The sequence below is a fragment of the Emydura macquarii genome, unplaced genomic scaffold (assembly GCF_026122565.2).
Source record: "Emydura macquarii macquarii isolate MOO-44397 ecotype Brisbane River unplaced genomic scaffold, CSIRO-AGI_Emac_v2 contig_306, whole genome shotgun sequence".
In the NCBI taxonomy this organism is placed as follows: Eukaryota; Metazoa; Chordata; order Testudines; family Chelidae; genus Emydura; species Emydura macquarii.
Window position 1 is genome coordinate 11,202,992 of NW_027130443.1, and position 16,363 is coordinate 11,219,354.

The following is a 16,363-nucleotide window of genomic DNA, read 5'->3' on the forward strand; positions in this document are numbered from 1 at the left end:
ATTAACACAGCATGCCTATAGTTAATACACGTGCAGGATTGGTAAATACACTCAATGGGCTACATTTACATGCAAACAGACACATAGGTCTCTCCCTCTTATGACTAAATTTATACCTCTTTCACCACATAATTGAAGGTAAAATCCTGGCAAAGAGCAGCAGAAATTGCTTTTCACAATAGCCTATGAACTGCTACCACTGAATTTCTTCTCTATCCTTACTGATGCTGCGAGAAGTTTACCTACTGCTAAGCAGCCCCAAAGCAGGTCCCTAACCCTGTGCTCTTACAGAGAGAATTTTTAAAAATCCAGTATAGTCCAATGCTAATCACTTCTCAATTCTGAGTGACAAGGCACCTTTCCCAGCTCTTACAGATTCACCAGGCCAAATCTGTTCCCAGTGTCCATCCACCAGCTTCAACGGACTTACACCAGACATGAATTCGACTCCTCATCTGGCCTTGAACAAATCACTTCACCTCTCTGGACTGCGATTTCTCCAGCTGTAAAATGGAGATGCCATCTCCTCACATGCAGTATTGTAAACAAAACTAAAAAAACTACCTGCAACTTGGCAAAAACCTCACAAGAAAGCCATATAGCTAATGCTATAGGCCAGCCTTTTTCAGTACCTTTGGTATTATCGTTTTGCTTTTTGCTTTGCTGTGGAAGGTTGGAAGACAGCCACTACCAGTATGTTAGCTTTTGTTATATCACCAAATGAGTGCAAGTGGGACAGGTTCAAAAGCTTGTGAACATGGCAGCAAACTGCGGTGTAGAGAGACTGATGGCATCAATTCACTATGACAAAAGAAAAACCTTCTCAAAACAAGCCGCTTTTACATCACTTCCATTCTGAGGCGCGTGTTACTGAGGTGAGGAATAGGGAGGATTTCTGTAAATCAAAGCCGAATTTCAATTTCCTTTCTAATAGAAACAGCCTCTTTGCTCACCTAAACTAAAATCCAATAGAAGGATGCAACATTAGTATGGAAATTAAGGTAGTAACCTTAGCCATCAGAAAGCAATCACTGCGCTCTTGGACATAAAGGAAGGCTGTATGTGAGACGTAATGCGTCCCACTCCAAGGGAGAATGCATGTGCTTACGAAACTGACAGTACTCAGTAAAGCAAAGCACACTGTGAACAGGTGCCAGGCAAGGTTTTCCAGATGCGACCGCCTGTCAATGCATCTCAATTCCAACGTGCACCCGCACTGGTGGTCAGCCTCACCAGAACACATATTATATCTACAGAAAACTGATGTCTGCATCGTATCTGCTAGGAGCTAGGCTGGCAGGCAAACCCATTTTACTTGTGGCTTGATCTTGACCCAAAGTTCAACTGGTGAAATATAACCTTAAATCACTGTAGTGCTGTGGGGTTGAGAGGAGGGGTGGTCTTGTGTTAAGGTATTAGGTTGTGATTCAGGGTTAGTATTTGGATTGCAGCTACATCTGGATGTCCCATCCAAGATCAAGGCCCCACTGCGCTAAGAGCTATACACGCAGAAAGAGAGAGTCCTTGCCCCAAAGAGCTCACACTATAAGTAAACAAGACAGACAAAAGATCGGGTGGGACAACAGAAGCAGAGAGGGGAAGTGACTTGCCTATGGGCACACAGTTGGTCAGTGGCAGAGCAGGGATTAGAATTCAGGTCTCCTGACTTCCAGTCCAGTGCTCTATCCACTCTAGTACATAGCTTCCCAAGCTCTGGGTTCAGTTCCTGGTTCTGCCACACATTTGTGTGACTTGAAGACAGTCCCGTAAGCTCTCTGTAAGGGGAATAGGGCAGAGGAGAGAAAATCACAGGGCATATACACACCCCTTTTTCCCCCCCCACAGAAATCCATGTCTCATCACTGATGCCCCCTACACTCTGGGGGAGTGTTTACCTTGCCCAGCAGGAGTCTCAGTCTGAGTAACCTTTTGATCTGTTCCACCAAACCGGGACTCCCTGTGATGAAACAGAGAAGCTAGCATACAGCCATGGAACCTTTAGGGGCAATGACAGTTGGGGTCAATCTAGTAACAGTTGGTTCAAGTCTTCTATCAGTGAGAACCTGACATCCGTACAGCTCCTTCACTCCACTGACTCATTTCAAGCAATGCACTTGCACCATGCACATTAGCTGAAATGTTTGCATTTAAAATGACATGAGCTACCAATCTGGCCCTGACTAATTTGTACAATCATAACAATTAGATACAATTGTTTATAAGTTAACTTAATTAAAACCTAATGTATTCAAATGTTACTCACACTGAGATTTCAGTGAACTTGAACTATATGGGACGTTTGAAGAGTGTTATTCCATTATAATTTCTTTGGGCTCAATAAAATGAGAGCCAGGTGCTGAATTTTAAGATCAATAACAACGGGACCATTAAAGTCAAACTACTAATCCCTTTACTTGAAAATTCTCAGAAAATTCTTTCTGAACTCAAAGAGTAAGTGCTGTAAGATTGGAGAGGATATACTCTATTCTTCATATAAAACTGAGGTTGCGTCCCTGCCTTAGGTACAGAACTGCACTCATCTTTAACTGTGGAGTTGTAACCAACACCCACATAATTACTGTACTCCATCTCCCAAACACATAACAGATCAAGCCAGAGACTATCATACTTACTGGTGTCTTACAGTATGTATAGCCGCCACATTCTAAGCAAGTTACTGTTTTGTGAACAGCTAATCACCTTCACTGAAACTGGACAGACAGAAAAGATGGAAGGCTAGTGTTTCACATCTCTGAAACAAACAGCTTAAAACGAACAAGCAAGGAAAGAGAGAGATACGTACACACTGACTTATGTGTTCTCCTTTCAAACGGGTATAAGTTAGGGAAATAAGATTCTACCACCAGTCCTCCCCACCCTCGCAATAGAGCCACTCAGGTAATGCCCAAAGATTTGGCTAAAAGGGACTTATCTTATGAACCTAAGATGTATTAAAAAATGCAACATTTCTTCCAAGGGAGAGTGGAGGAAACTGACCATTTGAGACATTTAAAAAATAAGATTATCAGCCACCAAGTAAACTCCATGCCTGGAACTTCCCAATATGTCCCCATCTCATCCTGTGTGTATCTTTCACTACTGCCAGGCAGGAACCATCTATTTTTCTGTCCTGTGTACAGCTGAGCACATTATTGTTGATAAACAGATAGCACTAGACATTACTATGGAAAACAATCTTGCCCTTGTTGAAGGAATAAACCAGATGGCCTGGTACCTCTCCTTCATCTTTCAGTTCTTTGATATTATCAGCTAGGAATGGAGAACCTCTTACAGTCCCTCAATTTGAATGAGTAAGCACAGGACGTTTGCAGCAGAGAGCTTTCAATTCTGAAATTTGCTTCCTCTCTCATTTTGACAGAGCCCATATCCATTGATTTTTAGGGCACAGTACAAAGACCATTTGTTCACTCAGACTTTTGCATAAAGGGTGGTTGGGGCTGTATTAATATGCAGAGCTTAATTCATTTATCACATTAAAATGAGCTAACCAGTGTCACATTGGTTTAAGTGCAGTATAAATGTGACCAGAGACAAGTCTGATGGCTGCATTTTAAAGAGACTTATCCCAGATAAACTGAATGATGACGACGAAAAATCTACATTCTAGGGACGGATACAAATAAGCTACTGGACACAATCAAAGAGGACTTAGGCTGTGGACTCCGACAAGGCTTAACTGATATCTAGATGCAGACACATTTGGGAAGGAGATGGGTCTCCATATAAACTGAATGCTTTAGATGTGTAAGGAACAAGATGGCTCTCTCATTGCCCACCAACCCTAAACACTGGGAGCAGTTGTAGAGTTTGGAGACACTGAACTAAGTTGCACTTTGACGTACCCAGGTCATTTGGCATAAGTGCAGCTGACAGTTGTTAAGACAGGGCTATTTCACTCTCTCTAATGAGATAATTTGTTTAAACTTCTGATCGTTTCCTCAGTCTTTCTGAAACTTAGGTTCTAGTTAGCAGAGCCTGCATACTCGAACAGCAACTGCGAATCTGTCTCGTAAATGATTCAGTGCCCCGCACTGCAATTCCCTCTACCAGAGGGTTCTCAGTTACCTGGCAGTTTAAGCAGGTCGCAGCAGCCCTTACTGAGATATTATTCTTTACACAAGCTGTCTATAAAGTGACAGACCAAATGTCCTCTTGGTATGTGAAGCTTTATTGGTGCATGCTCTGGCTATATGAGAGACCTTATTCCTTGCATGTCATCAGGCATTTGTGCTTTGACACTACACCCTCCTTTTAGAGGATATCATTACATTGTGGATCAGCAAGTGATTGGGCCTTGCTTGTGTAGACTGTAGGCCATGGAAATCACTCCTGCCTTGGCATTCATCTCAGCCCTTGCCCTCTTCACCATGAGGCTGCAATTAATGCTTCTTCAGAGCTTGTTTTATAATTTATTATTACAACCACTATTACCCCATATTTAGATTGGTGGGGGAGAAGTCAGGGAGGAAAGCACTGTTCCAAATTTTGAGAAACATTGTCTGCTAAACACACGGGGCCTGATTCTCTCCACTCACTCACCAAAGTGTAACTCAGCTGACAACAGTGGAGTTATACAGGGTAATACCACTGACATCAACAGAGTTACTCCAGATTTACACTGATGAGGAATCAAGCATCAAGGCTATTATTGTAACGGGAGCCTGCTATTATAGTGCTCGTTGCCTTAGAAATACTGTACATATAAACATTTTCCCTAGATAGGATCCTCTTCATTTGCTTGTTCACCATTTTACAAGACTAATTTTTAAAATATTGTAATTTTTTTGTGGGGGCAAGAAGGTTTTGAAAAAAAGTGCAAACTTTGCTACCTCTTGTTTAACTAAATTCTTTGTAGTGTGAAAGTTATGGACTTTAAAGAAATAGGGAAAACCTGCTTCGGGACAAAGCTGTTGCTATGAGAACAAGCCATATCTAAATACAGCCACTGATAAATGAGACTCCTCCCACATGGAGTCTGTGACAACAGAGAAGGGTCCACGATATTGTTTTTCTTTTCTTTTTTTTAAATCTATTTCTGTATTTTCACTGTTTAACAAGGTTCTTTTCAACTACAGTGTCATATAAATGAAATGCAAAATACATTAATGCAGTATTGAGGTTGCAGAGGTATTATCACAAAAAAGCAGGAAATTCAAAAGGTGAAAGAGACACTGGCTACTTGCAAATCTCACTGAAAGTGATGTAGCTACTGGCATTACAGTTCCCCTCCCTAAGAATATAGTCAAAGAGAGATCAGAGGAGAGCCTTTATTGTTCCTCCTCCCTTTTTCCCCCGTGGTTTACTTTGCTCATTTGACAACACTTTTGTGTCGAGTGAGTTTTGTTGCTTTGCTGATGCCACCATGACCTCTCACAGGAGATGTTACCAGTGACAGCAGCCTTAGAGCTGAAAATGAAGTTGGACAGGCAAAAAACAGGTATGTCTGCAGAAAGAAAGACAAGTGGGAGGAGCCATTGGCCGGTGCCTGCTTGCTGATATTGCTCTCAGATCCATCCAAAGGTCCCTTCTAACAGGAGAGCGGAGAGAAATTATAAAGATTTTTTTTGTAATTGCTACTGTATTATTTAAAGGGTGATCTATCAGAGAGTGGATTTTTTTTTAAATGAGCCATTGTCAGATTGTCAGTGTCCCTTTAAGATTCCAGAGGCAACATCAGCTCGACCAGACTGTGCACATCCTGGATGTTTGGGACTATACGTTTACCAGTAATACATTAATCGATACATTAAATAAGAAAAACATGGCACATGTTCAACTTGGCCAAGTTAGTGCTACTGCCAGTACCTTGGCTTGTATTTCCTGACTTTGCCACTTTAACTCTTTGAATGTAATGTTTCATTAACTTTTTTCTTGCATTTAACCTCGTAGATTGTTTTAAAGAAAAGTGTAAGGGCACAATAGTTGCAATTAAACACATAGGTGAGCAGTGTGAAAACAACACAACTGTGTAAGATTGAACTCTCCAAGTTTCTACTGTGCATGCTCATTACACACAATTCCAAAACAGCCGAACTTTAAAAATTTAGTAAATGCTCAGTCAGTTCATCTACATTTGGGGAAAAGAAATGGTTGAAAATTGTGTAATCACAAAAAGTGTGATAATTTTCTCTCTCTCCAGCAAAAGACGTATTTCCTATAAACACACACACCTTGCTAACCTGCTACAGGGTTTGCTCCAGCTTTTTTTTTTTTTTTTTTTTTGTAAAGTGTCACCTTTGTATGGAATAAAAGCCTGGTAAAGTTCATCTGAAAGGTGAATTTTTTGTAATCTTATGAGCATATAAAAACAGGAAGCTACAACTGAAACTATTTTGCAACCTTAACTTCAGCATCCTCTACCAAATAAATGCTTTTATAGGCTCCCAATCCTGGAAAGACTGAGGTACAGATATTATTTTACATGTGGTAAAAATTCTATTAAGTCAACAGGACTACTCTAGCATGTAAAGTTACGCCTGTGCTTAAGGCAGGCTCAGGAACATAATAATGTCATTAGCACAGTGTATGTGAGTAGTGAGGACTAGCAATGAATAGGGAGAAAGTGAAGGATAAAAAGACAGCAAACAATCAAACAAGAGGAGGAAAAACAATAGATAAATTTCATCTCAACCTGTGGTTCAATATAGTAACACAGAAATTCTATTATAACTCCCTTGAGGATACAGAACGTGTAATTTACAGGAATCATCTTCAAAAAAAAAAGCACACCCTCTTCCAAGCACGCAGACAGGCTGGCTAACAGCAAAGAGGCTGAGATTATCCGATAACTCCTGCCCAAATTCCTGCTTTGAGGAGTAACTAACAAGGCTGAATAACTTCCACCACATGCACAACAGATTTTTGGTAACCATTTAGCAAAATCTGTTTTATAATTCTGTTCACCCTGTCATTGCTGGCTAACTTGTTTCCCACAGAGAGGTGGGATGGGTTTGGCAGGCAAAAGCAGAAAGAAAAACAAGGCAGATAACACTAGTGTTATGTGAACAGAGTAGCTGGATTCTAATGGCTGGTGACTAGGCTGGGAGTCACAGAGAACGTGATTTAAAACCCCCGGCAGCAAGTCTCAGAGCCCAGATCAACAGACTCAGGCTCATGGGGCTCACTTTATGGTGATAAAAACAGCTGTGTAGACCTTCAGACTTGAGCTGGAGGCGGACCTCTGAAGCCTGGGGGCGGGGGCAGTTGGGGGGGGGGGGTGGAGGAGGAGGTTTAAAGCCTGATCTCCAGCCTGATTCACAATGTTCACGCTGCTGTTTTTAGCGCCGATTTCTGAGACTCGCTGAAGCAGGTTTTAAAATAAAGTGTAAACAAACCTACGACCTAACACCAAAAAGGGGAGATTCATCACAAAGGAGCTTTCTGTTCTCCTATTGAGACATTAAATAGGTGGAGGGCTGGGCTAAGTCCTCACACCCCTGAATGATGCCCAAGGGTCTATACCAAAAGTTAACAACTTTGCTCAAGTTTGGGAGCCCTATTGTACTTTCCTTCCATTAGCCCTACCCCCGCTGCCTAAAAACAACCCTCCCACAGGAAACAAAAACAAGGGACAGACACAGCTCGCCCTAGACCCCGTCTGTGCCACTCCTCCCATTCACCAGACAGGACTGAAAGCGACACGATCCCGCCTCCCAACGCTCACTGGCCCAAGTCTCAGCCTGAGCGCCGATCCATTTTGTGGTGGCACAATGCACTGCTGCTCACACATCTCCCTGCTGCTAGACACTCAAGCTGAGAAAATCCCAAAGAAGGTGCGTCATATCCAGTGTCCTGCCTACCCGGGTGGACAGGTGTTCACAGTTTTGTGACCAAGAGGGAAGTGGCATTCAGACTGACTCTAAAGTAAGCAGAGAACATTCAAAACATCTTTATTCAAAGCACTTATCTTCAAGGTACTGAACAGGACATTTTCCAGTGAATCTATCAGGAAAAATGTAAGCCAGTATTGTACCATAGTGGGGACTATTGTTCCTATGACCAGTTTCCTGAAACCATTACAGCTGTGCCTTTTACAGAATTTAACTATGCAGGGTGTACACAGATGGTGGGGATTTACTTAGGAGGAAGTTACAATTTCTCACATCAGCTCATACTTCTCACCTCCTCATGCTTTGTGGGATTAGTAATGAGGTTACTAGCAAAGTGTGTCAGTTATAACCAGAGAAAAATGCACTAATCTTGATATGCTATGGTTTGCAGTTAAATGACATGTGCAGTTTGTATATAAATGTGCTAGCAACTTAAAATGAAGGCTTGATTCAGTAGAGGTGATACTACTAGGAATTATTAGCTTCCAACCATCTATATTGCCATAGCTTTTAATATCACCTCATCCTAAATGTGTCACTCTACCTTCCTCAGCACAGTAATACCTTCCTTCTTCCCTGCACTGTCCATATAAAGCTACATGCCTCTATGATATATTAGTATAGCTAGATTGTATTAACGGCGTATTTTATGAACTCCATTAGTTAACAAATCTTGACTCTAACAAGGCCTTTTCACCCCTAAATCAGTTTCAAAGCTTACACGAAGACAAAGTTTCCAATGTCTTCACAAAGGCTGCTTGTTTCTCTTCTTTTCCAAGATGTAGCAGTTTGTGAAATGTCATGAACACAGTGTGATGCAATTATTTCCCCATCAGTTAGTTAAACAAAGTAAACGAGGAAAGCACTGAAGAAGCAGTTGAATCATCGGGTGTGAACGTATGTAGAGGAATTATATATACAACACTTACTGGTTTTCACTTGGGAAAGATGGAGCTGAGAAAGGGAAGGAGTTCCACCAATCAGGAGCCAGCATCGAGTTCTGAAAGCACAACAATACTGAGAAAAATTCCACAAGCAGAAAACTGCAACTCTGCTAAATCACACTGGTAGCTCAGAAATCAATCCTTGTCCTGTGACCTCTCTTCTCTCCCCAAATACAACAAACTGTGCTGGCTTTTAATCTTTCATAGGTGGTTAATCTAATGCCACACACCGCTTCTGACTTGCAAACCTGCTGCGCTGTTACTCATTCCAGGAAGAGCTTTAGGGGTCATTATCCTCAGAGATTATTCTCCCCTCCTACCCAGTTAATCTCAAACTTGGTAGAAATTGGACTCTGCCTCGGCTAACCTGGAGTTAGTCTGGGAAAGTTTATGCCTTGACAGCCATGTTTATTGCTCCCCAGCTGCTTTCAGTACCAATTGCACGTTCTATTTCAGTGTGAAGCCAAAGCACCAACATCAGCATGACACTAACAGGATATTGTGTCATCTTTCAACTACTGACATTAATCTCCTTTGTCGATTGTTCACTGTCCAACGAGGCATTGACTTGCAAGAGAAAGCATGGTAATTGGTTTTTTAAATGATTATTTCTATGTCCATATAAGGGCAAAACCAGATCCCAAGTTATAATTTATTTAGCTACAGAATTTACACTTGATGAGGAGAGACACAGGAAGTCAATGGAGGGACTCCAGGTTGTGTGTGAGAGAGAGAGGGCTGATTGGAGTGGCAGGCAAGGGACATGATTTTAGCTGCAGCATGTTGAATGGGCTGCCATTGGAAGAAAGGAAGGGGAAAAATACTATCATTTTGAGAGGTCTTCAAAGGTCAAGATTTTCAAAAGTGACTAGTAATTTGAAGTGCCTCATTTTGGGGACCTGACTTGCATCACTTTAAGAGCATTTGATCTTCTGAGGGCAGATATTCTCTGAAAACATTAAGAGTTCACATCCCTTTAAAGTTGACCTCAAAATTGTTTATATCCAACTTCCCTAGCTACGCAGCAGGTGTTGAATGTCTCCCAGTAGCCAGACTAAGAGAGGTACAAACTTTAGCAGCAGTGATTAGTTATAATCAGAGACTGAAAAGTACTGGGGTCAAAGGGGCACTCTATTTAGATTGTAAGATACCTGGGGCAGGGACTTTTTTAAAAAAATCATGTGTTGTATAGCATGTTACAATGGGACCCAATCCTGCTTGAAGACCGTAAGTGCTAATAAAATACTATTCAGTCCTGTACCAGTGTCAGAAAAGACACAGCTTCAAGTAACACTTTTAAAGTCTAGTACTTTGAAAGCCAGCAGGGGTGGAAACAAACGGAAAGTTTGAAAATCCAGTTTAGATTCTTCATCTCCTACCCTAGCAGGTTGCAATATAATGGACTTCAAAATTACATCATTTCAATCATTATCTTGCTTTTTCCCCCCAACTTCAAAGTCAGCATAGATTGTGGCAGCTGCTGCCTCAAATGTCTAGCACTAGCCATCATGCCACTGGACAGCAGCCAGGAAAGCCAATTTACCAAATAGCAACTGTAAACTTTATACTGTTTCCCAAGATTTTAATGTTGCTGTGACCCGCCCTCTGGCAAAAACTCCGAAATCCATCTCCCACCTACATTTCCACGCCAACCTGACTGAGCCCTACCTCCATGGCAGGTACACTGAGCTGGGTCTGGAGGTTAGGCATACTGTATAGTGTATTGCCTGACTGCTGGTGTTCATGCGGTGGAAAGTTCTTCCCTCCGTCCATGGCAGAATGTGCTGAGGGCATCAGGCTTTCTCCTGCTGCATGAAGTTGTCAGGGCTGGTGGAATATTCTAAGGAGTGGTGGAAGGTTCTTTAGCTGTGCTCTTCACCCTGCAGCATGACCTATGAGAGAAATAAAATATCTATTTTGTGAAGTGGGAGGAAATGTACCTAGTCCAATCTAATCAAAAGACGGCGATGTGAAGGGCAGGCTATGTAGAGTCCCCTAGCCCACCATAAAAAGTCTAAGGTCTTGTCTTTACTTGGTGTTTTCTTAACATGAGTTAACTAAAAATTAGTAACTAACAAGGTAAAATCCCGGTGAAGACAAAGCAGTTTGTAGCTTTTACAAGAGTTAACAGATTGAGTTACTATGAGGGAGTCTAAGATTTACCTAGACCTGCCAACTCATTTTAAAATACTAACTGCCTTGTCTTCACTAAAATTTTAGTTACCACGTTAGCTACCATGAGTTAAGAACACACCATTTTTCATAGTGAAGATGCACCCTACAGGGCTGGCAACTTTTAATCAGTAGAGCAGCAAAGAATCTGGAAAGTACTGTTACACTCCAAAGTCTGTTTCACACATAAGAGGTTTTTAAAAAAAAAAAAAAAAAAAAAAAGATTCTGAACAGCTGAGAATCTAATCCAATTGTGAAATTTCTCTGATTTCACAATACTTGCCCATCTTTGTATGACACAAGAGATATGGGCTTGCACTCCGCTGATGGGCAATGTAACACATTCACATTCTTGGAAAGCAGCTAAAATGCAAGGAAAATCCCTGAATGAAGTCAGCAAGGTCAACTGGGTACAGACCCTAGCGATCAGTAATTAGAATGCATATTAAAACCTGTGCATCTAATTCTGAGCCTGGTACGCACTGCGCTGTCCTAACAACTTCAGAAAAGACTCATGCCCAGGTCACATTGGGTCCCCTCATTCCCAAAAGAATTCAAGCATCACCTATTGGAGTGGGCAGGTCCTACACTTCTGAGATTCTCTCTATGAATGCAGTTTATCTGGTGCCAGCTGGGGAGTAAACAAGTCACTATGTCTGCAGTGAGCCAGTTAAAAATTCACCCTGCTCAACTAGGAAAACTCACCCATGGAAGGAAAATATGTTACTTGGCTGATTATTTGCTCCACAGAGAATCAATGACAATGTGCTCCTCTCTCTAGTAGACTAACACATTAATCAGCTTACAGGGCAAGGGTGTGCTCTCCCACTTCCTAGGTTTCTTCCATATTTCATGGAAGATGTCCATAGGAATTCACTAACATTATCCTCCCCCCACCAGGCACACATGGGCTAGATCAGATATTGTGCATTCATTTATACTAATACCATGACATTAAATGTTACAACTAAAAGTCAGCTGACTTGCATTTTGACTATTCCAGTACACAACGGACTTTCAGAAACAAATTTCCTCTGGATTTGTGGCAGTTTGGTTCTTTTTGGAGCCCAAAGCAAGGTAATTATTTTTTGAAGACTCTCCCCTTCTATGCAATCTTTTAATCTAAGAATCTCAGTGTTTTTCAAAACATTCAATTAAGCTTCACACTCCGTGTGTGGTAGGTATCATCCCCATTTTATCGATGGAAAACAGATCATAAGTGACTACCCTGACGTTACATAGCAACTCCATGGTAGAGTTAGGGAGAGATGCCAGGAATAGTCTGGACATTTGGCCCTTTGTTCTAGCCACTAGATAATGCGCTAGGTCACGCCTTTATATGAAAACTGGCAGATAGGAGTGGTGCAAAGGGACAGAATTAGAGACCTTTGCCCTGCAAAGGGAAGAAAAAGTGGTTATGGATAGTTCTAGGAAGAGGTGTGTGTCTGATGCACACACCCAGACCCAAGCCCAATATTTCACTACAAATCTCTATCCTAGCTTTTAGCTGACAGAACTGAATCTTCACCACCTATCTACAGGCATTTATACAATCCTCATCAGCTTAGTATCTGAGCACCAAGAAACCTGAATAACTGATGCCTTAAGCCAGAAGAGTCTCCTAAAAGTTATCTGTCTCAGTGAACGTCTATTTCTGGTTAAAACAAGACAAAACAAAACAAAAAACAAAAAACCCACACCCACACCCCCCTACAGAGACAAGATGAGTGAGGCAGTAACTTCTATTGTACCCACTTCTGTTGATGAAAGAGACACGTTTTCAAGCTCACAAAGAGCCCTTCTTCAGGTCTGGGAAAAGTACTCAGAGTGTCACAGCTACATAGGATGTGGAACAGATTGTTAAGCAAAGGCGTTAAACACATGTTGCAAGAGGCCATTCAAGGTGACGAGCAGTTAAGACCTCACAGTCCCAGGATAAACGAGGGTTAGTGGGTTACAAATTGGTGTAATGAGCTATAAATCCTGTGCTCTCATTGAGTCCATGATTTTTAGTATCTAGCAAAGTTATTAATTTAAACTCCCAGGTTACAATAAAGGCACACATTAAAAAGGAACTGAAAAGCATGGAGCCCGCTTATTCTCCAAATAACGAAATAACCTAATAAAAGAAACCAGCCAATTTGGGTATCAGGAGGATAAGGAAGAAGGATGTTCTGAGGCTTGCAGGCTCTCTAGATTATTATGGCCTGGTCTCCACTAGGATTTTACAGCAGTATAGCTACTTCTCCCAGGAGTGTGAAAAACCACACCCCTGAGAGACATAACTGAACCCCCAGTGTAGACAGTGCTATGAGGACGGAAGAATTCTACCACCTGTCAGGGAAGTGGATTACCTACACTGATGAAAAAATCCCTCCCATTGGGACAGATAGGGTCTACAACACTGAAGCGATGCCGCATTGTAAGTGTAAACCTACCCTCAGCTAGACAATTTCCTAGCTGGCATAGGCTTGGTATCAGTCGAAGGCCTTGTCTATATTTGGCACTTCTCTTGTATTCATGGATGCATTGCCAGTGTAGACTGGCCACTGGTATTTTAATAATCATGTTCTCTAGCCCTACACTAGTTTCCCTTGAGATGCTCCACCAGGAGCAAAGAAAGAATAAGGAGAAAGAGTCAGCAAAAGCGGTTAAAAAATAGAATATAAAAATGTTTTATTGGATAACCTCATTTCCCATCCATAAGTGTGGCTTAATCCCTATTTCTCTTAAAGTGCCTATTACTGGAAGTGTCTGTTAATAAACCCACTCTGTTCCTCTCTTTTCATGACTCTGATAATCACTCATCTTCAACTGCCTTCATTTAAACACTTCTACTGTTTGGACCACGTCAAATGACCATTCACTACCTATCCAGCTGGGGCCTGGCCTACTCGCTGTGAAGTCAACAGAAAGAATCTGACTTCCATGGCAGATAGACTGCACCCCTCTCTACTAGTAATTATCACAGCTGTTACTGTAATTGACTGGCCAGCCTGAGTCACACCAATGATCGTGTAAACCTGTTATCAACATTTCCAGTATCTCAACCCAGTTCAGCTTCTCTCACCCCTCTCTCTCTCTCTAATATTCACTTACTAAAATATACATGTGGTATTTTATTGTCACACATTAGCTTGCTTCAGAAGAAATGACAAGTGGAGATTTCTTTTCTGAGTATCCTATTAATGACTAACAGTTATACAGCCCAGCTGCAAGAACCCAAAAATCATCTGCCTTTTTTCTGGGTACCTCAAAAAAAAAAAATACATACCTGAGAGTTCCCCTTCTTCTGAATTAGTCCTATACAACGTCTGATGCAGAAAATATTGACCACAGGACTCAATTTCTTCTTAAACAGATTTAGTCACTAAAACTGCATCATCCCATTTGTCACCAATTAAGGACTACAAATGCGCCCATACCATGACCTCCAGCTCAGTGACAGGAATTAATCCTGAACAGCTGGACAGAATCCAAATGATTTTCAGCACCTGCAAAGTAACTGGAAGGACACCATCAACTATCTTTTTGCCAGATTTTCCATACACTCTTGCAAGCTTAAAGGGGCACTTTCGGGTCTAATTTGGCTTAATTCAGGTACAATTAATGTTAAGGTTAAAGCAAACATTTATAAAAACCTAGCAGCAAGAGAGATATCTCCACAATTTCTTTTTGATTCCAATATAAGTTTTTTTGCCCCTTCCTTTCCTTCCTTCCTCCCACCCCATCCCCCCCAACCCAACACATTATCCCTGCAGTGTTTGCTTCCTTAACATTGCAGCAGTGGGCTGGTGCATGAGAACTTGAGAAGTGAAACTGACCAGTGCATTTTCACTGTCCAAGCTGGGTAAAGCAGCAAAACTAAACAGCACAGAAAATAAAAGTTCTTAATTTTTCAGTTTTGACCCTTTAAAAGGTGTCATTTGTAACATGAGAAATTTTTTTAAATCATTTGATTCAACAGCACCCCTTTAAAAATAAGTGACCTTTCAGCTCCCAAATTTATTCCTGTGTCTGTAACAGACAGTGAAGTTAACATGACTTTGTGTTTACTTCCTTGTGTACTAGCATCCATGTCAGGACAGCTCTTGGAACAGGGCTAGGCAGTCAACTTTTCCAGAGACAGCAGCTGTATTTTGGATCTCATAGACTTTAAGGCCACAGAACCTCACCACCCACTCCCGTCATAGACCCCTAACGTATGACTGAGTTATTGGAAGTCCTCAGATCATGGTTTAAATACTTCAAGGTACAGAGAATCCACCAGCAAGTGATCCATATCGCATGCTGTAGAGGAAGGCGAAAAACCACCAGGGCCTCTGCCAGTCTGCCCTGGGGGAAAATTCCCTCCCGACCCCAAATATGGTGATCAGCTAAACCCAGAGCATGTGGGCAAGACACACCAGCCAGACACCCAGGAAAGAATTCTCTGTAATAACTCAGAACCCACTCCATCTAACATCCCTTCACAGGCCATTGACCACTAGTAGTCAAAGTTAATTGTCAAATTAGGCTGTCCCATCATATCTTCCCCTCCATAAACTTATCAAGCTCAGTCTTGAAGCCAGCTAGGTCTTTTGCCACCACTGCTTCCCTTGAAAGGCTGTTCCAGAACGTCATTCCTCTTATGGTTAGAAACCTTCATCTAATTTCAAATCTAAACTTCCTGATGGCCAGTTTATATCCATTTGTTCTTGTGTCCACATTGGCTCTTAAATAGACTAAAGGGCTGACACTTGTATAATATTAGTGCAAAGTTAAAAGTCAACAATTCATGCATTTAGGATATGAGTGGCTCCTTTGGGAATCATCATGTTTTCAATAGTAACTTGTATCCCAAAATAGTTGTAATGACTGCCTCATATTACACTACAAAGACAGTACTTTTCTCATCCTTATTTGTTAAAAAAGCCTAACCTGGAGAGTATTGAATAGCTAAGAGGCTTGATAATAGAATAGAAAAACACAGTTCCCAGATATTCATCTAAATCCAGCCTAGACTGATAATGATGAGAAGCTGCTGTCCCCAACTGAAATATAACAGAGGGCTGTCCACAGCTTAACCCCTTCTCCTCTGCCACTGCCACCAGCACCACAGTGGCATAAGCTGGCAACCTCTTTGGCACATAGAGGCCAATAGATATGGGAAGTGAATTCTCCTTGAGATGATTTCTCCAAGAAACACAGCTGGGGAGCTTGCAAGGCCCCTATGGATGGTCTGTGGGTAAAGAGTGGTGAGACCATCAGTATTAAGGGATGTCAATCCAACTATCTTCCCCAAGTACTCAAATTCACACAAATATATTTACTTAGATTTACACAGCCTGATTTTTTTTCCACCAAAGATTACCATAACACAGAAAAAATAGTCCCTCATGTTTTTAGTTTGTTTAC

The 16,363-nt window shown here is 41.5% G+C and overlaps 1 protein-coding gene across 4 annotated transcripts in view; it reads right to left on the reverse strand.

The window, feature by feature from the left end:
- The window catches only part of SBNO2 (strawberry notch homolog 2), a 101,588-nt gene that overhangs the window by 68,092 nt on the left and 17,133 nt on the right, over positions 1-16,363 (reverse strand). For all 4 annotated transcript variants that reach the window (XM_067559156.1, XM_067559160.1, XM_067559170.1 and 1 more), the window contains 2 exons: positions 10,463-10,686; positions 8,780-8,850 (listed from right to left, as the gene is read on the reverse strand). In XM_067559156.1, the coding sequence (XP_067415257.1) occupies positions 8,780-8,850; positions 10,463-10,588 (197 nt within the window). In that variant the 5' untranslated portion in view covers positions 10,589-10,686. The remainder of the gene's footprint in view (positions 1-8,779; positions 8,851-10,462; positions 10,687-16,363) is intronic.